The sequence below is a fragment of the Semicossyphus pulcher genome, unplaced genomic scaffold (assembly GCF_022749685.1).
Source record: "Semicossyphus pulcher isolate SPU_LCO1_2020_fin unplaced genomic scaffold, fSemPul1.0.p SCAF_6, whole genome shotgun sequence".
NCBI classification, from domain to species: Eukaryota; Metazoa; Chordata; class Actinopteri; order Labriformes; family Labridae; genus Semicossyphus; species Semicossyphus pulcher.
This window is the reverse complement of record NW_027211737.1, coordinates 25,834,421-25,857,462: the sequence shown is the minus strand read 5'-3', so window position 1 is coordinate 25,857,462 and position 23,042 is coordinate 25,834,421. Positions and strand designations below refer to the sequence as shown.

The 23,042-nt window shown below is 42.5% G+C and overlaps 1 protein-coding gene across 1 annotated transcript in view; it reads right to left on the bottom strand.

The window, feature by feature from the left end:
* LOC138610133 (leucine-rich repeat transmembrane neuronal protein 4) overlaps positions 1 to 14,287 on the bottom strand; it is a 54,398-nt gene extending 40,111 nt beyond the window's left edge. The window contains exon 1 of the mRNA XM_069682837.1: positions 12,730 to 14,287. Within this exon, the coding sequence (XP_069538938.1) occupies positions 12,773 to 14,287 (1,515 nt within the window). The 3' untranslated portion in view covers positions 12,730 to 12,772. The remainder of the gene's footprint in view (positions 1 to 12,729) is intronic.
* Between the last annotated feature and the right edge of the window lie 8,755 nt (positions 14,288 to 23,042).

The following is a 23,042-nucleotide window of genomic DNA, read 5'->3' as shown; positions in this document are numbered from 1 at the left end:
TCTTCTGTGAATGACCACAGTTTTTATCACTTTGCCCAGCATGGAGGGAAATTTGAGCTTCTATTTGGAAAGCATTTTAAATGTTGATCGCTGAAACACCGCACTGATCAGAGTGTAAAACATGTCTCAGTAATTATATTCAGCTGGAATAAAGGGCGAGGCCATTTGTTTGATGTGAAAAAGCTACGTTGCACCCAGAGGGGAAATGGCAAGATGAATCCCTCCTCTTCCGCCACCTGTGCACAATACATGTCACAACGAATCATACAGCAGGAAATATTCAACAGTCTACAGAAGGGATTGGCTCAGAATGATTGACGGACATTCATGTTTCAGACAATGAATCCATATGACTGTTATGATCCCCAGACTTTTCTTTGACACCATGAGCTAGAGCTTTCAATATACGGGTTAAATATCTTGTCAGCTGTTGCCATGACATTTTGTGACTTTATGAATTGGGTTATCATTGGGTCACATTATAATAGGTTTAAATGGTTTAGACAACATACTTAGAAAATGGCATTCCAATTTGGGGCAGCTGTGGAGCAGTGGTAGAGAGGGTTGCCTTCCAATCCCTCCAAGTAGGTTGGTCGTTTGATACGCATACGTCTTCCTGTATATACCCAAATGAACTGAACCCCAAATTCAATCTCTGCTTTTTGGCGATGATGTGGTTCTTTTGGCTTCATCAAGCTGTGACCTCAAGCAGTCATTGGGGCATTGCAGCCGAGTGCGAAGTGGTTGGGATGAGGGTCAGAACCTCCATGTCTGAGGCCATGGTTCTCAAAAATGGTGGATTGCTCTCTCTGGGTTGGGAGTGAGTCTCGAGTTCAAGTATCTCGGGGTCTTGTTCACGACGGGTTGGTGCAGCGTCAGCAGTATTGCCAGCGTTTTAACGAATCGTCGTGGTGAAGAAGGAGCTGACCCGTAAGGCGAAGCTCTAAATCAGGGGTGGCCAACCCTGCTCCTGGAGAGCTACCTTCCTGCATGTTTTAGGTTTCTCCATACTCTAACACACCTGATTTGAGTGATCTGCTCGTTATCAACCAACTGAAGCTTCTCAGAGGATTGATAATGACGAAAACATTCAAATCAAACCTAAAACATGCAGGAAGGTAGCTCTCCAGGAGCAGGGTTGGCCACCCCTGCTCTAAATTAACCAGTCACGTATGGTCATGAGGTTGTGGATACAAGCAGCCAAAATGAGTTTCATTCGCAGGGTGGCTGGAGTCAGCCTTAGAGATAGGGTAAGAACCAGTTGAGGTGGTTCAGACATCTGATTAGGATGCCTCCTGGGCGCCTCCCTGTGGAGGTTCTCCGAGCACGTCCAACTAGGAGGAGACCCCTGAGCAGACCCAGAGCTCACTGGAGGGACTATATATCCCACCTGGCCTGGGAACGCCGCGGGATCCCCAAGGAGGAGCTGGAAAATGTTACTAGGGAGAGGGACGTCTGGGCTATCCTGCATAGCCTGCTCCCACTGCAACCCGACCCCGTATAAGTGGAAGAAAATGGATGGATGGAAGGATGAACCCCACATTTCTCCCAAAGGCATAGCCTATGGTATATGAATGTGTGTGAATGGTTAGTTGATTAGTGGCCTTGTATGCCACTACATTGATATATGAATGTGACATGTAATGTAAAAGGTGCCTCGGTTGGAACACTAGAAAGTGCAGTCCATTTACCAAAATGCTCAGCTGCTAAGTAACTTAAGTTAGCATACTAACAAGCTGAACAAAACCTGTACAAAAACTTTGTTTCTGCACCCCTCCCCAACTCATAGTATATTTCATCATGTTTTGTTTTCACGCCATATCACTAACTCTCAGGTCATTTCAGACCCTGCCACTCGCTCCTGCCTGCAATCAGCTCATTCCCTTCACCTGGTTAATCCCTATCACCTGCAGCTCATCCCCTAATCAGCTCCTCAGTGAACATAAACCAGCCCTGTCTCACTCACCCCCTGCCAGATTGTCTAGAGTTTTGCCGCCTCGCGTTCCAGCCTTCTTTGTTCAGTTGTATCGGTTCTGCCTGCCTGACTCAGTGTTTGACCTTGCCTGCTTTCCCTGACCTTCCCTCTGCCTGTTCCCCATCGGATTTGTTTGCTGTTGGAGTGATTTCCTGATTTGATCCTTGCCTGCCTGGCCTAGTAAACTGGACTGTTTTGGGGATCTTTTCTGCCAGCTTTGTTAAAAACCTTACAGTGAGCATTTTTATGAATCAAGTTTCCAACCAAACATAGAATATATTTACTGAAATACCAAAAATCTTATTTTGATCACTACTCTTAACTCTTACGCCAGGAGCTGAGCACATATGAGAGTAGCAGTTGGTGCTAAGTCTGTAGACGGGTGCCATTGAACAACCGTTAACGAAAAAGAGCTATGAATGGAAATAAATGATGGAAAATCACTTGGAAAACATTTGATGGAAAAATTACATTTCTGTTAATTTAATCTATTAATCTGAGAAATGATCCGGCCTTTTCTGGTGTGTTTTTCTGCAGTTCTTCTGTTACTTACTCTTTTCAGTCAGAAGAAGCTTCAGACGAATCTTTGTATCATTTCCTCAAGATTTATCTGTTTCCATGGCACTTTGTTGTACTTTGCTTTTACTGATACACCAATTTTCCACCTCAGCCAAGCGTGAAAATATTTTTTATGAGAATTCAACATTTTCCAGCATTTCAAAACAAGTTTTTTTTATAAATAAATTTAAAATGTGCATAAACAGTTAGATGGAAACTAACTTTTGTGAATATATCAGCATGCTGACATTATCGTTTTGCCTCACAGAGCTGCGAGCACGGCTGCAAACTCTTGGACTTTAACACTCTTCTTGCCATGTTGCACATATATTTTTTGTGTCAGCAGTGCCTCCTTATATTCCCCACAAAAATAAAAACACTGCCTCATATTCGGTACCAGAAATGTGCCAGGTAATGCTTATTTTCAGGACATCCCCCCCCACACATGCAGCATCCTGACAAGCGATTCACAATAACCTGAAAGGAGAAGTTGGCAGAGATGCTGCATCATTCCCAGTTTGTGCTGACTGACTCACTGTTTCCTCCCATCAGACAGACTGAGGAGGTGTAGCTTCATGATAAAGGAGTTTTACTTTCTTGGGAAATCACTATACTATTCTTGACGTAGACTTCAACTGTACATCCGAATGTTTCGCAGCAGAAAGAAAGATGAAAGGAAGTGTTTCTATGCAGAGGAGGGCGCAGATATAAGCTGTCCACCGACTCACGAGGACGCGTAATGTGCCAAAACAACACTTAATTCTTTTACTCTTAACTTCTTCTCGCGGGGAATGGAAGTGACACAGTGCACATGACTACAGCATCTCAGTTAAATTAACTTAATAACCCTAATTAAATGAATCATAATAAAATCAACGGCTAAATAGGCCCTAACTGCTTCAAGCTGAGTTGAAAGATTAACATGGCTGCTGTGACCGTAAAACAGCATTACATCTAATATTTTCATGTAATATTATTCATTCTGTCTGCGATGGCCGACTTTTCATGAAGTGCTAGATAAGCTGTCAAATCCCATTATAGCAGAGGTGTCACTGATTGATTGAACAGAAGCTTAAAGTGAGGGGGAATCCGGGACATGTGATGACTGACTGATAGATATGTCATAATAATACGACGCTCGATACGGGATTCAGATTTTTAGGATGTTGTCGGTAATTTACAGATTTCTGCAAAGGGAAACATTCATTCGGCCGCCGAGAGAATTGGAGTCGTTCTTTTGTTCCTTGGCTGTAACTCAGACTGAAGACTTAATGGGAAAATCCACCCTTGGATACACTGTTATGTATCATCAATCTGTGAGGCTCGGCGCATGCCAGGAGAAGTAGCATAAATTATTTTGTGGGTACAAAACTTCCCTCAACTCGCCACATCTGCTCCAGCTTCACTTTCCTTTTTCCTATTGTTCCCTAAATGCATCTCGACAGCTGCCAGGGGCCACTGAGGGTAAACCTGTTGCAGTGTGCCGCTCTATGTGTCGGCAGAGAAAGTATAGCATGTAGTGAAAGTCAAAAAGTCACACACCCGACTCAAATCCCAGCATATCACGAGGCTGCATTGCATTGTGGTCTGTTGAGGCTGTTGTCGGCGGAGAAATTGGTTTCCGTGCCTCTTCTATAATGCATTTCTCTTTTATGATGGATTGTTGAGTGCCAGGTTCAAATTGTGAGACAATCTTTCAGAGGGTCTGACACAGAAACAAGATGTTGCCCCCTGAAGTTACAGACAACAGGAAATGCTGCATCGGATGAGACATTACATCCTCAAACAACAGAATCTGTCCAGAAAAGAAAGAGACGTCCCCCACAGCGGATAATTAACACGGCTTTATAAAGTACTTCCTTTAGGGTATTTGTATTAATTACTCAGATAAGACTGGAAATTGATAAAGAATTAACACCTCAGTCCTCCAAGAAAACAACAGCATCAGTTGTTCAGCAAATGCCCAATACCGACATATGTTAAGTGAGCCCGCGAGCAGTTGTAGAATTATGACGTTTGTCTGTGGGGAGCAGAGGAAGAAAAGGAGTGACATTGATTAAAATCAGCAGAGAGGAGAGGTCCTGGTGGTTTGGTCTATACTTTAACAGGAAGACCACAGTTTGCTTCTGGTTTCCTACCAACAGTGAACACTGCTTTCTTTAAACCATGGCCACAATCTTTCCCTGTCCCTGACCAAGTGGCAGAGATGGTCACAAGTCACCTTTTTCCAGTCCAAGTCGACTCACAAGTCTTTTGGCCACAAGTCCAAGTCAAGTCTCTCATGATTTTGGCAAATAATAATAAATTACCTTTTATAATCTACTGAAAACGAACAAATCCCTCAAGCCTCTCAAACACAATAAGCCCAGTAACGTTAATTTTAACGCTAACGCTACATGCTCAAGATTAAACCTGTAACGTAAACGTGCTTTTAGCCGACGTTAATAATTAACGTGGTATTTCTCACAAATTAACAGCAGATGGTGGCAGCAGAACTTGGATGAATTTTATAGCCATAGCAAAGCCAATCCAGCACTGGTTAGCAAACACTCATCTTTTTAAACTATATAAATTTGAGAACGCCAATCTAAAAGTTAACCTCCCACAAAGCTAACGTTAGTAGCAAGCTAACGTTAGATTGCTAATGCAGCTGAGCTAAACATGTTTGCTAACTTGACTGACATATCTGCTGACTATTTCGGTGCCTGAAGAATTTTGATGTGGTCGATCCACCATCCTTTATTTTCATACTGCAGACGTTGCGTTTGCCGATTTTTTGTTTAGGCTTTGTGTGACGTTTTTATAGCCAAAAGATATGACAAATGGCAAAGGCACTGTAGCAGCTGCAGGTCACAGATCAGATAAAGGCTTCATTTTAAGCATGTGTTGTCATATATCTCATTCCGGTGGGCAGTTAAGGGGAGGACTTGTATTTTTCTTAGCTGTGCTAGCAACATGACGCTATGGCCTCCTAGGACCGATATATCTCAACAACTGTTACAATGTGTATTGTCATGCATGGTCCATTGTTAAATCCTCATAACAATGGTAAATCCCTGATTTAACTTCCCAATAGGCAGCTTTAATTGCTTTAATTAGGGCTAATTAGCATGTTAGCATGTTGAACTGAACATAGGAAACAGTCCATATTAATCTGCATCGTCATTGTGAGCATGTTAGCAGTTAGCTTGAAGCAAGTAGCCTACAGCCTTGAAGGGCTGCTATTGTAGCTTTAGACCCCTGTTTTGTTGTTGCCGCTCAACGCTTTTATGCCAATAATAAATCCAGTTAAATATAAACATCTGCTGTTTTTACAGACTGGAATAATTTCCAACATATTAAAGGGTTTCCATCAAAGCAAACTTCTAATTAACACAAAAGAGATTTAAGCCGATTCTCCATCGCCTGAACAGAATGGCCCTGAACGAAAAGTGAAGAGAAGTTTAATATCACATTAAATATTCATGGTGGTTTATGTGTGGCTGCAGGAGGGAAGGACCACTGGAGATTGTGTGATGGGAAAGGATGAATTAGTTTGATTTATCTCTGTGCTCTTTTTCATTTCTAACCAAATGAGTTTGTGTGGAAATGACTCTTTAATACATTTTCATAACTTCCAAAACTCTTTGTTAAATTATGTAATCCCGCAACATGCGGACGCACCTGATTTGTTTATATCAGACAAGTTAATTTGCTCATGGGCTTTAGTGAAGGACTGGGTTATTGTGTATTATAAAGTGCATATAGGAGTTAATGATGTTGTCAATCAATGCTGACCTCAATTTAAAATGGAGGTTTGGAGGTCAACAAAGCGATGACTTTCATTTCTTTTCCCTCAGCAGCAAACTGTTCTCTCAGTGATCCACCTGCGACTATCACTCGTCTGGCTTTCTGCTTCTGCCAGACTCTGTAATGATGACACAGACATCAATTCATCGTATATGTTCTGTAAATAAGAACATCTTACCCGGAGTGAAATTCAATACTGTCTGTGTCGAAGCGTGGAGAAGGAACATCATATTTTCAGCCTGTGCCAGATTAAGCTATTAGCAGTCTGGGGCTTGTACTATTAGTGCATCATAATGAGAATAATAAAATCATGAAAACACCAATTGGATGAGAGATGAGATGCTAAGATTAATGACTATGACACTGCAGAATTGCCGTATTCATTTGCACAAGCCATGTTAGATTACAGGGTATTATTGCACAAATCCTGTGTTGCCTCTCCCCGCTGCTAAGTTTGTTAAATGTATTCCACCTCCTCACCAGCGCAGACATCACACCTCCAAAAGCAACATCTGTCAAAAGCAGGAACCATACATATCGCAGAGTGTGTGTATTTGGGGGAGATCTCACCCCACGCACAGAGCAGCCTGAGAGGTGCTTAACAGGAAAAAGATAAGTCTGACGTCTGATTATGTGCATTTGTGCAAATGAATCCTGCTGCAACGTCTTAACTCGGCATGAAATCACAGCCTTGAGTGGAGTGAAGGGAGGTATTCTTTATAAATCCAGCTGTGTGTTTATACATGTCATGCTTAAAGTCTGTCTTTTGCACATTTAGAGGCCAGTATATAGTTATATATATATATATACACTGTGTATATATAGAGAGAGAGCCTCTTGAGTAAGTAAATGCTGAAGGAGTTGGTACGACAGCTAACGGCTATGACTCGATCAACTTCAGGAACTCCAAGTGTATTTCCCATAATGTTAAATTCTTCCCTTAAAAAGCTAAAATATGAATAATAATATTCAGCCTGTTGCGGTCCAGGCGATGTAATTGGTTTGTCTGCGGAAAAAAATATTCATTTGAAACTAGCACAAAAGAAAACTCAAATTCCCATAATTACGTAACCAACAGGTCCCCAGTGCAGCTTGAGCCGCTGTGATGTGCTTAGTCATACACAAACATCCTTTAAAGAGATTTATATCACCAATTATAAAATGATAAGTGATACATGACGCTAAAAAAAGACGTTGTGTAACAGCCATTGCGTTCAGTTAACATAAAAGGCTGTTTTTATCCTGCATTTTTGCTGCAGTTGTGTTTGAATCGAGCTGAACAAAGACCATTTTTCACAAAATCATCAGGTGTGGGAAAAGATAAGTAGCCTACTTATATTGACTCATGGATCATTGCCGTCCAGTGTTGCGTCATTTTTAACCCATCGAACAAGAAGACAACCGAGCACAATGAGAATTAATGGCAAAAGATACATTTCTTTGGAACAAAAACACTAATGGTGTGTCTCATGCAGTGTGTATTTACTTCTGTCATAATGTCTAAAGCTGCACCGATGCAGAGGTGTAAAGAGTACTGAAATATTCTTCTCAAGAAGAAGTAGCACAAGAAGCACTGTTGTTACTTCTCCACTCTCTTTGAGCTTGGTATCTCAGGATCTGCCCTCCACTGGTTAATGTCCTACCTCTCAGGGAGATCTTTTAGAGTATCTTGGAAAGGAGAAGTGTCCAAACCCCACAGCCTATCCACAGGGGTCCCTCAAGGGTCATTGCTCGGTCCCCTTCTCTTCTCAATATGTACCACCTCACTTGGTGCAATCATCCGCTCCCATGGTTTCTCATACCATTGCTATGTGGGCGATACCGAGCTCTTCCTGTCATTCCCACCAGACGACACTACAGTCTCGACTCGGATCTCATCATGCCTTGCTGTTATCTCTGAGTGGATGAAATTATGCCACCTTCAGCTCAACCTATCCAAGACTGAGCTCCTTGTCATCCCAGCCAGTCCCTCTATGCAAGCACAGATCAATATCCAGCTTGGACAAACTGAACTCGTACCCACTAAGTCTGCCCCGAAGCTGGGCATCATAACTGGAGACAAGCTAACCTTTAAGACCTCGATGGCTCGGACATGTCGATTTGCCTTGTACAACATCAGGAAGATCAGACGCTACCTTTCAGAGCATGCAACACAACTGCTGCCCAATGTATCCAAGGTTACCTTGCACATGCATCCTATGCAAATGGAATAAAATGTTGTTATGTTCAAACCTGGGCCCTATATGTACACGTATTGGTGTCAAAATGATGAGAGAGGGACATTTTGTCAAAGAGTAAGATCCCGTGTTAAACCAGAGACAGCAGTTATATAGCTCTCGTCATAGCCACCAGACTCGCCTAACACGCCTGCCTCGATCGGTTAGTTTGTTTGTTTCAACTGGCACCGCTGTTTTGTCTGATGCATGACGTTTTTATTTGATTAGCCTGTTTCTGATGTGATGCATTTGATTGGTGTCTGGTCCAAGTAAGTGTTCTTTCTAGCTCGCATTATCTGTAGATAAATATTTTACTCAGTAATGGATGAATGTACAAATGTAGCAATTACTTTACTTCATTTAAAACATACTTAAAGTGATAATCTCGTAGTTCTCAGTTTACCTCTCTTTGGTGGCACCTTGTGGTGATAAAAGGCAATTGCAGGAGCAAACGTCCCAGATCACCAGATGTCTACGGTTGGCTCCCTTTGTTACAGTTGTCGCTTTCCTTTTCAGACTGTTTGCCTTCATCTGAGCGTCAAATTTGTTTCCTTTTCTTTGGATTTTCACTTATTTTTGAAGTTGTATCTGTAGTCATCGATCTTTTCTTTGTTTGTTCAGCCATAGTAGATTACTGTTTACTCACAACACTTGCAGAGAGCGGAAAAGCAGCCGCTTAGCTCCGCCTACCCTCTCTGGCAGACCAACCACTGCTGGCTGCTGGAAAACGTGTCACAAGTTGCACCAGACACCCCGTATGTAATAATACTATAAACTGAAAATACAAAGGCTTTCATCAGTGGGCCACAGGCTCAATCACCATTGTGTTACCTCGTTCGGCGAGACTTAACAGACATTTATTTACCTGAACAGTAAAAGTAAAATGACTGACTTTGTAAAATACTCAAAAAAGAACAAGTACACGGTAAAGCTGCTCAGTTACAGTAACGTGAGTACTTGTAATTCATTACTTCCACCTCTGCTCCCTTGTGTGCTGTCCCATAGCGTGCATCAAACTGATGTGATCCTCTTTTAGAAGCTATTCTGCTCGTGTGTCTAACCTTCATTTGGCGAGTAAACAGCAAATATTGAAAACTATCAAACTCCCTCCACATGATGGAAGCCGGCCGTCTGTGCATTTACGCACAGATGAAGAGCAAGCTGCCATATTGGCACTCTGAAGCAGTATATTTTGATCGCTTTTCATCTTTGTTTCTTATTCCTGAAGTCTTAAAGATGGGGTTTATATTCTAACGCTTCAATATTAAGCAAATGTTTACTGAGTAAAACGTCCCCACAGCTGCAGGATCTGTACTAAGCAAACACAGATTACATCCATAGGAGCCATTAGTTTTTAATATAACCAGGAGGGCGACACGGGGAGCCACATTTCTGAGAGCAGAATGCAGGAAAAATGAAAACAACTTAATAAGTGATTAAGGCTCGTTGTGGCCTAAATTGCGACTTTAGAAACTGGGTTGCTCATCAGAAAGTTAGCATTACTTTGCTTCTGACCCTGTCAGCTTGAAAAATTAGTTAAGCTGCAAGTGTAATTATTTTTAGTCTAGTTTTTCAGACGGCATTTGTATCAGTCAGGTAGATGCACCAGCATCGGCACACCCCCCTTTCTGGCCTCTCACAGAAGACTTTAATGATCCGTGAGCAGGAACTCCTCACCTTATTAACGCTGGCAAATTCTGCACATGTACACGAATCGCCTTCGGCTGAGACAGTGGGATTTTCTCCTTAATATTTTCTGAGCTAACTTTGCAGGCGAGGTGATCCCTGGTTGGACTAAAACCACTGCAGCTGCTTTGTGACACAGAAGTGGGAAGAGACACACACACAGGGGAGAGAGAGGGGGCTTTTCTTAATAATGTGCCACAGGAAGAGCATGCCAGCGCGCAGTTCAAAGTGTTCATCAAAATTCACACTGGCCGAGTTCAGCTCGCAGCGTCGGAGCCGACCTGCTGAGCTGTGCTCGAGGAAATCTATAGAAACAAATTTACTCCAAGTCTGTTGGTCTGGGCATGTGCAGAAGATAACAGGCTTCAATTACAAAGCTCTTTCTCCTAATTGAAAAAGCAGCTAATAGCTTAAGTGCTCGCTATCTGGGGTAGCTAAAATAATGTGCAAGAGGCTCACTGAGTTTGGGCATTTAGAGTACACTTCTGACTGTGGGATTGAACCCTGAAGCTGCTTTTTTGGATGCACCCTCCCTCTCGACTCTCTCCACTGTGTGCCATTCAATAAAACTGAAAAGCCCTCTCATATATCAGGAGGGATTGTGCTGCATTGCCCGTATTGTGATGCAAATAGCCTGAGACACAATCACTACACATCGTTGGCTTCTCGCGCTGCAACATGGACTGAATTCTGACGCAAGTTACATGGATAATAAACACGATCGCGCGTGAGATAAAATATTGCAGCCGTTTGCAACAGTTTGAGAGAGTGAACGCACCACTTGAACCTGAGCGTGCATTAAAATGGGGTAGTGTTTTTCAAAGTCCCCTGCTGCACTGTGTGTTCTGACTTTGCATTGCAGTGTTTGCTACAAAATGTAACACACACACACACACAGAAAAAAAAATCCCATTACATTTTTAACTACTCAGGCTGCTCCCCTGAGCTGTAGAGGGCAAGGAATAACAAAGCTGAGGGAAGTCTCGGCTCCTTACCTCTGATGGGCTATTAGTTATTCTAGCTAGCAGAAGCCCCATTAGGTCTGCCATTTAATGCTCCCATGCCACATTCTCACATGAAGGCTACAAGATTGATAAGCCGACCATCTCACCTCAAGCTCCCCTTGTGTTTGAGAAATGCTCCGCCACAGATAATCTGACAAAGAGCTGATTTAGCCGCCTGTGTCGCTGGCAGTATGTGACATTACTGGAAACAATGAAACATATTTGTGCCAGGCCCTCAAGTGACTTCAGGAAAGGACACAACAAGAATGTAAGCGGTGCGACAGCACAATCCACTGACTTAAAAGACATTATAACGTGATTTATAGGGTCCAAGTGGAATATAGGAAATGAGCAGCGTGGCGGATGGAGATAAAACTTTGTCTCTGAGCCATGCTGACAGATACAACACAGAAGAAAGATGTCTCCTGTTCGCCACAGCAGCACGTCTGGTTAGTCAAAGGGTGCAGCTGAGATTCCAGCGACACAACATAGTTCCGAACCCAACATGTTCTGTTAATCACACTTAAACATAGTGCCAAATGAGAGAAAGCTGCTGGACAAAGCAAGATGGATGCATAGCATTAGAGTAAAAAGAGTACACAGACAAAAAAAGTGCCTAATCAAGCAGGAGGAAATTGATTGGAGCTTCTGTCTCAATCGCTCTTTGCTGTAAGTTCAGAGTCAGTTTTGTCTCCAGCTTTAGGATGAGGATTTTAAGTCCAAAAGTTTGCCGAATACTTTCTTTATGTTTCTATAACTAATTTAACAAAGTAAAATGCAGTTTGTTGCAGCAGTAATAAAAAAAAAAAAGCCAGACAGAAATCGAGCCCAAAGGCCTCATTTATCTTCTCTTTGGCTGCAGGTCTTTATAGTCGTCTCCAGCCTGCGGTGACTGTTTGAACTCTGTGAATTAAACTAATGAGTCAAATCCTAATGAGATGATTCCTAGAAGCAGAAAAGGAGCATGAGGTCTGATCAGCTGGAATGAGTGTGAATATTAACATGTGTAATACAGCAAAAAGAAAAACAAACACTCACATGACTGGCGTGTTTGCTGCTACAGCTGTGGCAGCAAACACACAGGATAAGAGAGAGGACCACCTGCACAGTGACTTGATCTAATATCACTCTCTATCATTCCACGCTGGGCAGCAATTCATTTGTGAATAAATAACAGACTGGCTGATAATACATAGATTCATCAGCGGGCTCTTTTATGTCAGGGATGACAGATGAAGCCACTTTGTGCATAATGCATTTCACTGTATGTAAGTTATCCGCAGAGAGGAGCTGCCGCTGCACTTTCAGCTAATGGGAGTCATATTTTAGCAATAAAAGTGCATGATTCAGAACAACAGCTGGGTAATCATATGGAACCGAACAAACCCAGCATATTGCAGAGCAAGTCACCGTGCGCTGACCTTTACTTCCTTATCCCAAATCACACACGAGCAGAGGAGAAAAAAAGGAATTTTTCTCAGCAGATTGTTAGAAAATTTACCTCTCATGCCTCGCAGTGGAAATGGATTTTTGGAGGGCAACGGTCATACCTCGCATTCCCTGGAGCCTGAGATGGTGTATGTGTAAGGTCCTGTCCCATTAACCAGCACATCCATAGTCTCTGAGTGTGAAGGCTTGTAGTCCACATAGTACTCTTGCAGTGGCGAATTAAGGGAGCGCTCTGTCTCTCGCGCCTTTTTCTGCCGCTTTTTGACCGCCGAGCGCTGCTGAAGCTGTTTGATACTGCTGGGATAGCGCTTCCACGAGACGTAGATAACCAGGAGAATTATAGCCACTGATAAGAGGAGGGCCACAGTTCCAGCGATGATCTTGTGGAAGGACACGTACTCAGTGTCTGGCAGAGGGATGGTGGGGGAGGCCTCGGAGGGAGTCGGGGAGGCTGTCCTGTTCCAGATCAGCTTCTTATCCACCGCAGACTGAGTGGGAAGAGGAGGCAGCTTGGGCTGGAATGTGGAAGTCGGGGGTGAAGTGGTTGTTGTGGTGATAGGGGACGGTGTTGCTGTACAGATATTATAAGTCTCCAGCACATCCGTCACTTTCTCTCCTTGAGCTTCCTTAGGGCCGGCACAAATCATCGTGGTCTCCTTGTTGCCCTTAAAGGCCTGGAGCCAAGCCACCAAGGGACATATGTTAGGATTACAGTACCATAAATTACCCGCCAGACTGATGGTGGTGAGCGAGATCCAAGCCTCCACAGTCTGCTGCGACACATTGCTGAGTTTGTTAGAGTCCAGGTTAAGAGTCTGCAGATTAGGGAGGCACTGAAACGTGCTCGGGTCCAACACTTGGAGCTCATTTCCCGAGAGGTCCAGCTTTTGCAGCGAAGTCCACATCCACGGCAGGCCCTGGGTGAGCAGTTTAATACGGTTCCATTGCAGATAGAGCGCCCGCAGGTTGGTCAGGCGAGGGAAGTGAGCAAAGTTTATCTTTGAGAACTGGTTGTGCTCCAGATGAAGCTCGATGAGCTTGAGGAGTCCTGCGAAGGCGTTGCGCGTGAGGCTCCGCAGCCTGTTGTAGCCGATATCCAGGAACTCCAGGTTGCGACAGTCGAGGAAAACTCGCATGGGGACAGTTTTTAAGGAGTTTGACCTCAAGTGTAAACTGAGCAGCTTCCGTAAACCGTAGAACTGATTCGGCTGGAGGAACTGCAGTTTATTGTAAGAAAGGTCAAGATTACGTAAATTTGGAACGTCATGAAAAGTGTTGTTCTTTAGCAGTGTGATCTTATTCGAGCTGAGAATCAGTTCTTTGAGCCTCCGTATGCCGTGAAACGCCTGACCGTCCACAGCGTTGATGTAATTGTGGTCCAGGTAGAGCCAAACCAGTTGGCTCAGGCCTGCAAACTGGTGGCTTCTGAGGTTGGCCAGGCTGTTGTAGCGCAGGGAGAGGCCCTGTGTGCCTACAGACACATTGCTTGGCACGTCACGGAAGGCATTGGATTCGCAGTATATTATTTTCCCATCACATCTGCAGCTCTGGGGGCAGGGACGCTCACGGATGGCACTCGGAGCAGCGAGCAGCCAGGCGGGCACCACCATTGTGAATACAAGCCATCTGAACAGCACGAGAAGTCCTGCCGACACACAGAAAGTAGACTTAAGAGCATAACACGCCTACAAATCAGGACCGATTTATACACACTGGAATAAAACTGAATTAAATAGAATAGAACTGAAATTGTACCAGGAAACCAGCCATGATAACCCATACTGTGCTGAGAGGAATGGGGGGGTTATTTGCAGCCTACTTCACACACACTTACATTCATTATCACAGTCAAAGTCATGTTCGAGACACACTGGAGAGGTGACTGATAACCACAAGCATCCGGCAAATAGTTGCAGAGAGAAAAAGCTCCTTCAGATCCCCCAGCCTGCAGTCATCATTCACACACCGCAGGAGGCAAACACACAGGCAACATTAGCCCTAAGTGACTTGTAATTATCCAAACGACTGAAGACTTTGCGCAGAAATTCACACCATAAGTATCTTGCGGAACAGAGTACATACCCATGTTTGCGCGGTGTCGGCTCCTCCTCATGTTCAGGGCTCTCTGTTGCATGCGTCCCGGGTCCACATGTTAGACGTTTTGTCCAAATAGTTGGACACGCACCCAGGACGCCCGTCCTCAAGGAATAAAAACGCAATTTGCGTCGCAGCCGGATCCGTTTTGCGCACGGCCGCACACCTGTCGGAGATGTGAGTAGCTCCAGAAGGTGTGCATCCACCTCTGCCTGTAGTTTCCTACGTTACCGCACAGCATCAGCGTTATAATGCATATTTCAGACCACCTTACAAAGTCCTTGGATAGACGCACTCGAGCTTGCAGCCTCGTGAGACTGACACTGTTTAGCGCGCGCACTGGGAGCCTATAAAACACATTTTAAAGACCGAGTCGCCAAATGTTAAATCTAGGTTAAGTAACGGAAAAGACACTGGAAACCGACCAAGTGGAGAATTTAGTAAGGGGAAAACTGTGGTCCAAAGCCGACAAGTTGGATGTATCCTGATTCCTTGGAGGAGAGCGGAGGGGAAAGGCGCAGTCTGCTGTGGATTAGAGCCGTTGACCGTGGCATCAAGAATAAATCAGTGGTATAGCAACAGGAATGATGTTGGTGGAGGATTAGACTGAGATCCTGGCGCTCGTTTCAGGACTTGAGATGCCCTCTCCTGGTCACTGAGTGATTCTCCTCAGCTCGTGTTAAAGTAGACTTCATTGTCCTCGTGAACAGAGGCTGCATATCAATTAAAGCGGGGGAATAGGAGGTCTGTTTCCCCCTGCACGAAGATGTTTGTGGATATTTACTCCAGTCAAATGCGTCTGAACAGCCTGTGTTTGAACGCTTTTTGGATAAGTCTCAGGGAACAATCTCGTGTTTTATTACCTCCACTTTTAATTAAAGGCACACGTGTAAAAGCTCAATAAATAGACTGGCACTATTTGATGTTGGGAAAATATTAGCCTACTGATGGGTTTACGTTATAAGATCATTTAGATGCCGCAGCGGCTGTGCTCCCATTGTTTGTCTTGACTTCACGCCTTCATCTGTCAAGTCTTTATTAGGAATAACCCCATGAGATGTACCATGTCCTTTTCGAGGGGGGGTCCGAAACACAAAAGTACAGTGAAGACTCATTTGAAGCAAACAAAACAAAACTACAAGATCATTCATAACTATGCGAAATGTGACGAACAAACAGGAGACAGAAACAATAAGAAAATAACCGGAGAAAGATTAAAAAAAACAACAACAACAACAACAAAAAACAATCATTCAACGTTTAGTCAGTATGTAGGCGGGCAGGTCAGGTCAGTGATAGCGTTGGGTAAGTAACATAACAGAAACACAAGATAATTAAAGAAAGAGAAAGAGGGTTGATTAGGGACATGAATATGATTAACTTAAAGATGATGTGGATCGAATAACTAACTAGCTTTAGACATAAGCTTTTTTACTTATTGATTTAGACTGCAGGCACAGAGACAACAGCTGTACAGTGTCCTAATTGATAACTACATGAGAAAGGTACCAAAACCTGTTTAAATTATGAGGATAATTAAATGTACACATTTGAAGATAAACTGCAGCTAGTGTTGCTGTCTGCTCATGATGGGAGAGGGCCAATTAAGAGTTTGTGCAGCAGGGAGCTCTGAAAGGACAGTCACAACTCGACATCTGTTACAGGTTATATAGAGAAGGAGGAGGTCAGGTTTAGTTGCAGTCTGATACACAACATCAGCATAATCCAAAATTGGTTAAAATAAGTTGTAACACAAGCTTCTTTGATTTCCTGGAGCGGTAAAGAGTGCCAATACTGAGGTTATTCAGTGTTCAACTCTGCAGTAACGTACCATCAAGACAAGCAACAGAGGAAGCTTTAGATTTAATCGTGATGAAAATCGTAGTGTGAGATTTAGTTAGATGAAAGGTATAGTTCTGCAACTATTTTAAATCTATAAACGATTAAAAAGTGCAGATTTTGTTCTTTAAATGTAGCGGGACAGAAATATTGTGGCATAAAGTAAAGTACCTCAAACATAAAGTAATTAGATTCCACGAGTCTGCTTAGTTTCCTTAAATGATTAGCTATTTTAATTATGTATTAATTTGCTGTGTGGAACAATTTGCCTTTAACTTTAATGATTTAATAACTGTTATCTTAAATGTTCTTATCAGCAGTAAAACTTTCTCTGTCTGCAGATTTGCAATAAAGTGCCCCCAACTTTCTTCACAAGCCCCCCAGTGGTTTTACTCTGAATCTGGGCCTGTTTCAGAGGAACTGTTGGCCAGCTCTCAGATGTTAACATGATTCCTAATTAGTGTTTCAAAGGCAGGTAGGCCTTTAATGAAAAGGTCAGCTTGTTAGGTCTTTGTCTCTGTCACTATAAAACCCCATAATAAGCAAGAAAACAGTGAACAGCGTCTTCTGCTGGGGTCTATAAGATCCAGATGGAGGTCATGTGTAATAAAACACATTTTGTAAGCTACATTTTTAAATTGGTTTGGTTTAATTGGTTTGGATGCAATTTTTTAAATCCATGTCAAGTAAAGAAGTAAAGAAAGCAGGTATCGGTTGGTAGGTATTTACTCATTGTGTATTGTCACTGAGGTGCATCATGGGTAAACAAAGGGTGCTCTCCGGCCTCGTAATGGGACTTTGAGTCAGGGTCAAAGTCATCACTTTTAATAGGTCCCTCCGCTCCTGTAGTTAATGAGCAGCGTAATTACCAGTGATGGACATTAATGAACATTTGACCTCAACTTGCAGAGAGTTTGTGACAAAGAAAATCGGCGCAAACAAAAATAAAACTGATGCATGAAGCACTCCGGTGTCAGTCGCTGATTTAATTTCCATTGTTGGATCAATCGGCTAACTAGAGTTGAAGGACGGGGCCGAGACCTGCACACACACACACACACTCACACACACACCAAGGTGACAGGAGTAACGGCAGATACAGCGCTCAATGCACTGTACAGCTTTGAATGTAACAGATGCTTCACACACACAGATGTCGTCTGATGATGCTTCCAAACCAACAAACATCATTCATTCATTCATTAAACCATAGTCAGACTAAATGTGGATGAACGGTCATTCTTAAGAAATACAAAACACACTGACTGACCAAAAAACTCATCATTTACAGAGCACAGTGACGCGTGTGGTGCAACAGATTTTCAATACGGATAATAAATTACATATTTAATTTGTTTTGCTTATTAAAGACAGGATTTTGGACAAGTGGAACTACAAACAGTTTGTCAGAATATAACAGAAAGAGTCTCGTCTGTGTTTTTAAAGCATACTGACAGATATTGTTCCTTTTTTCAGGCTTTACTTGCTTTTCAAGTGATTAGTTCTTAGTTGCCCTTTCATTAAGCTTCAATCACTTCACTTCCTTAGTTTTAAACTTATAATTACATTTGTACTCAAGCGTCATTGAATGAGCTTTTCCTTTTAATTATAAACATTTAGATTTTTTGAGTAGAATATATTGAACCTTATTATAGAGCCGAGGCAGGAAAATTATCTTTGGTCTCATTTATAGAAAATAGAAACAAACATGTCGACCAAACACCACATTTGCATCCCATAAATCTCTCAATCAAACATCGTGTGCATTTATACCTATTGTGTAGCCTACGCTCTCACATAATGAATAAATGAAATCTTAATTGCCCCCCTGGGGAGTTTGTTCTGCACCAAGAGACAAAAAAAAAAAGATAAGCAACTGAACACCAATCAGCCATAACATTAAGACCACTGACAGGTCCAGAGAATAACACTGATTATCTAGTTACAGTGGCACCTGTCAGTGGGTGGGATGTGTTAGGCAGCAAGTGAACATTTTGTCCTCTAAGTTGATGTCGGAAGCAGGAAAAATGGGCAAGCATGAGGATGTGAGCGACTTGAACAAGGGTCATATTTGTAATGGCTTAGCGACTGGGTCAGAGCATCTCCAAACCTGCAGCTCTTGTGGGGTGTTACCAGTCTGCAGTGGTCAGGACCTACCAAAGGTGGTCCAAGGAGGGAAAACTGGTGAACCTGTGACAGGCTCATTGATGCACGTGGGGAGCGAAGGCCGGCCCGTGTGGTCCGATCCAACAGAAGAGCTACTGAAGCTCAAACTGCTGAGAAAGTTAATGCTGGTTCTGATAGAAAGGTGTCAGAACACACAGAGCATCACAGTTTGTTGTGTATGTGGCTGCGTAGCTGCAGACCAGTCAGGGTGCCCATGCTGACCCCTTTCCACAGTGAAAACGCTTACAATGGGCCTGTGAGCATCAGAACTGGAGCACGGAGCAATGGAAGAAGGCGGCCTGGTCTGATGAATCACGTTTCCTTTTACAACATGTGGATGGCTGAGTGTGTGTGCATAGCTTACCTGGGGAAGACATGACACCAGGATGCTGGTAAGAAGGTGAGCTGGTGAACCTTCATGAAACAGTATTCCCTAATGGCAGTGGCCTCTTTCAGCAGGATAATGCGCCCTGCCACACTGCAGAAATGGTTCAGGAATGGTTTGAGGAACACGACGAGTTCAAGGTGTTGACTTGGCCTCCAAATTCCCCAAATCTCAATCCAATGGAGCATCTGTGGGATGTGCTGGACATCAAGTCTGATCCATGGAAGCCCCACCTCGCAACTTAAAGGACTTAAAGGATCTGCTGCTAACGTCTTAGCACCAGATACCTCAGCACACCTTCAGAGGTGTAGTGGAGTCCATGCCTCGACGGGTCAGGGCTGTTTTGGCGGCAAAAGGGGGGCATACATAACATTAGCACATAATATACATGAAACAAATCAGAAACACACAATAAAAGCATCATTAACCTGTGATATCAGGTGTATAGGTTAACTGTATCTGCTGACCACATTGTTTGGTTCAGAATAAAGAACTCTTGTAAGTCTTTGTCACAGACTCAGGGTGAAGGGGATGTGTTTTGTCATTGATGATTGACAGGGCCTCCCTGTGTACAGCTTTGATGTAAAGGTCATCAGCCTATCTTCCATGCTGTCCTAACAACAGTGGTCAGCTTGTTTCTGTTCACTGAAGAATAGTTCCCAACCAGACAGATGTTAGAAACAAAGGTTCTCTCTATCTGTCAATCTGACAATCTGCTCTCTGTATATCTATTAAGTTTGAAACCTTACACCATCTTTTCTCCAATGCTTTCCACATATCTCAAACTAAGCGAGACTTTTGTCATCAACAAAAAGTTAATTAGTTTGTCAGAAGCATTTTAGGGATTAATTAGAAATAAATTAGAGCACAACGGTCCAAGAGTGGTGCCCTGAGGTACCCCTAAAGAGATTGTTTCAACTGTGACCATAATACATTACATTTTATTACATATAGTAGTAAAATCCTCTCTGTCATAATGTAAAAAGGGGTTTTAAGAGATCAATAAGTGTATGTCTTCCAGTAAAAGTTTGAATCAGGAGGTGGAAATAGTCCCACCATTGCAGACTGTTCAGGAAAGGTGCATTTTATGAACTCTTAAAGGGCATAAAAGAGGATGTGGTTTATGACACTGTATCTCTGCCCTCCACCAGGCCCCAACTATAAAAATATCATACCCACACAGGAGGAATTCAATACATAGACATTTTGATCTATTTCACAGATAGACTGTGTATAAGAGGTGCAACCACTGTGACTTCATGCATTGGTTCTGCATTTTTGGCTGTTGCCATCTTGATTTTTGAAGTAAGAAGTGACATGTTTTGCCGATAGGTTGAAGCTAGAGAGGAGTGAGTGGTGAGCAAACACTAAGAAAGTAATCAGCTAATGCTAGTGCCAGCTTTATGACCTTTAAAACTTCACATTAACTGGGACATGATTTGGGACACTAATTTTAGCTGGCTAAAAAACACAATGTACTTACTGGAAAAAATGAACAGCCGACTCATTAGATGGGCTTTTTGTACGACAGAACACTGAAACAGACTTTTCTCAGGTTGCTGCCATAGCAACTTGTCAATCACAAAGTTGCTACAGCCTAAAATATGCCCTGTTTTATTTAAAATTTTACTGTAACTTAAAAAAAAATCGTCCTGTATTGAAGAAACTTCAAACTTAGCAAACTTAGTTACACCATCAACTTATCACGAAAATGTTACGGAAGAAATAATTAACTGCAGTCTGGTCGTTTATCTATACAAAATGACTCAAGTGGCCCCCTGCTGGCTGTTAGAAAGAATGCAAGTGTAAGGCACATCTATTTTCTATATCACTTATCCTGTTCAGGGTTGCGCCTATTGCAGCTGTCATTGGGGCAAGAGGCGGGGTTACACCCTGGACTGATCACCAGTCATTCACAGGGCTGACACACATAGACACAGACAACCTTTCACACCTACGGGCAATTTCAGAGTCACCAGTGAACCTAAGGAGCATGTCTTTGGACTGTGGGAGGAAGCCGGAGTGTTTGGAGGGAACCCACGCATGCACGAGGAGAAAATGCAAACTCCACACAGAAAGGCCCCCTCTATATATACAGTCATTGGTCTGGACTGGGATTCAAACTAGGAACCTTCTAGCTGTGAGGCAACAGCTAGATAGCAGAGGCACATAAGATAAGATAAGATAATCCTTTATTGAAATGCAGGTGTTGCAGCAGCTCAAAGACAAAATAGCAAGTAAGCAAATACAATATAAAAACATGAATAAATAAAGGTATATACAGCTGTTCTATGAGTAGGAGTAAGTGTCAGTTATGAGATAAAGTGACATGTATGGATAATAGCAGCAACATTTTAGCAGGATGAGATAAGACAGTATGCTATGTGGTATAAAGGTGTATCGTGCAATATAAAAGTGGCAATAAATACAGTATGGTATATTATAGTATGTGCAGTAAATGTATATAATGTATGATATGGAATATTAAGTCACTGGTATACATTGATTAAGCTTTTCTATGGAGGCTACATCCACCTTTGTTATAGAGCCTTTAAACTCATTATAATCAGAATCGAGTGTTTTCTCATTTAATTTTAATGATTTACAAATTTACATGTATTAACATATAATAAGCTCTCACAGTAACATTGCTGCCATAATATTGGCTTAGATACACTGTGCTTTTGCTCTGTTGGACCAAATACAGCTGGGACTTTTGCATAAAATAACAATAACAAGTTGTTGATTTCTAACAATACGGTTCAATTCTCGTCTGTCCTGCATGAGTGTGATACCCTTCATCTCTGTCTGTTTATCACAGCTACAGCCATGTTAGTCTGTAGTGTTAAATCTGTTAATAATCCGTACACAGAAATAAAAAGTGAGATTGATAGCGGGAGAAACTATCTGGATGACTGGTTGTACCTGTGTTAGAAATTGCTGCACGTCACTGTGCAATCATGTGTTATTAAGTTCCTTATATTCCCTGTGGACCGAGCATCAAAGACATGAATCAATAATTAGGTTTCACAGTCACAACTCTCAACATTGAAAGACATCATGATTTGATCTTTTTAAAACTCTCCTGACTTTCCCTCTTTTTATCTTCCAGCTGGAACCTTTGACTTATTGTGGAAACATCAGCGGCTCTTGATGTCCCCTCAGATGTTATCAGGGATGAAAAAAAATCACCCCACAAGATAAAAGCGTGACCCTCTCTTGACATGAAAAGCATGCAAACCCGGGCAATCAACACAAGGTAAAGTGCCACCATATGCACTCACCTCACTTTGCAAATAACTCAGCCACCAAATTGCTTCCTATGAAAGTTTAATGACTGTCTGTGACTGACTAAGCCCTGAATAATAGAGCGAGGTAAGATCTGCTTTTTTGCAGCATAATGAATCCCACTGAAACTGTGTAAAATGTGTAAATAGTCCAATAATTAGGACAAAAAGAGATTTAAAACAGTGTTGAAGAAGGTTCTGTTTACTGCCACCCTGACCTCTAAATGCGTAACTTTAATTACCCGGCAAATTACACGCGACATATCGGAGCAGCAGGTAAATATTTAGGAGACATCTGGTGCTTTATCCCCTGCTGCTTCTGCTGCTCAAGTGAGGAGAGAGAAAAAGACATAAACACTGCATGCACTTTATTTTATCTGTTGACACCTGTATATTGAATTTTCTCTGATTATATGTACGAAGAGATTCCCTTAAAATCGATCCTCATCTCACCACGATTCAGTGATCGTGTCTGTGATGGACGACGCCCTCGGGAGTTCTTTCAAGCTCGAACACTGAAAAGTTGTTCATCTGACCTGGATTCATATTCTCTTTACTTCATTTCAAGGAACTATTTTCTCAGAATCACGAGTC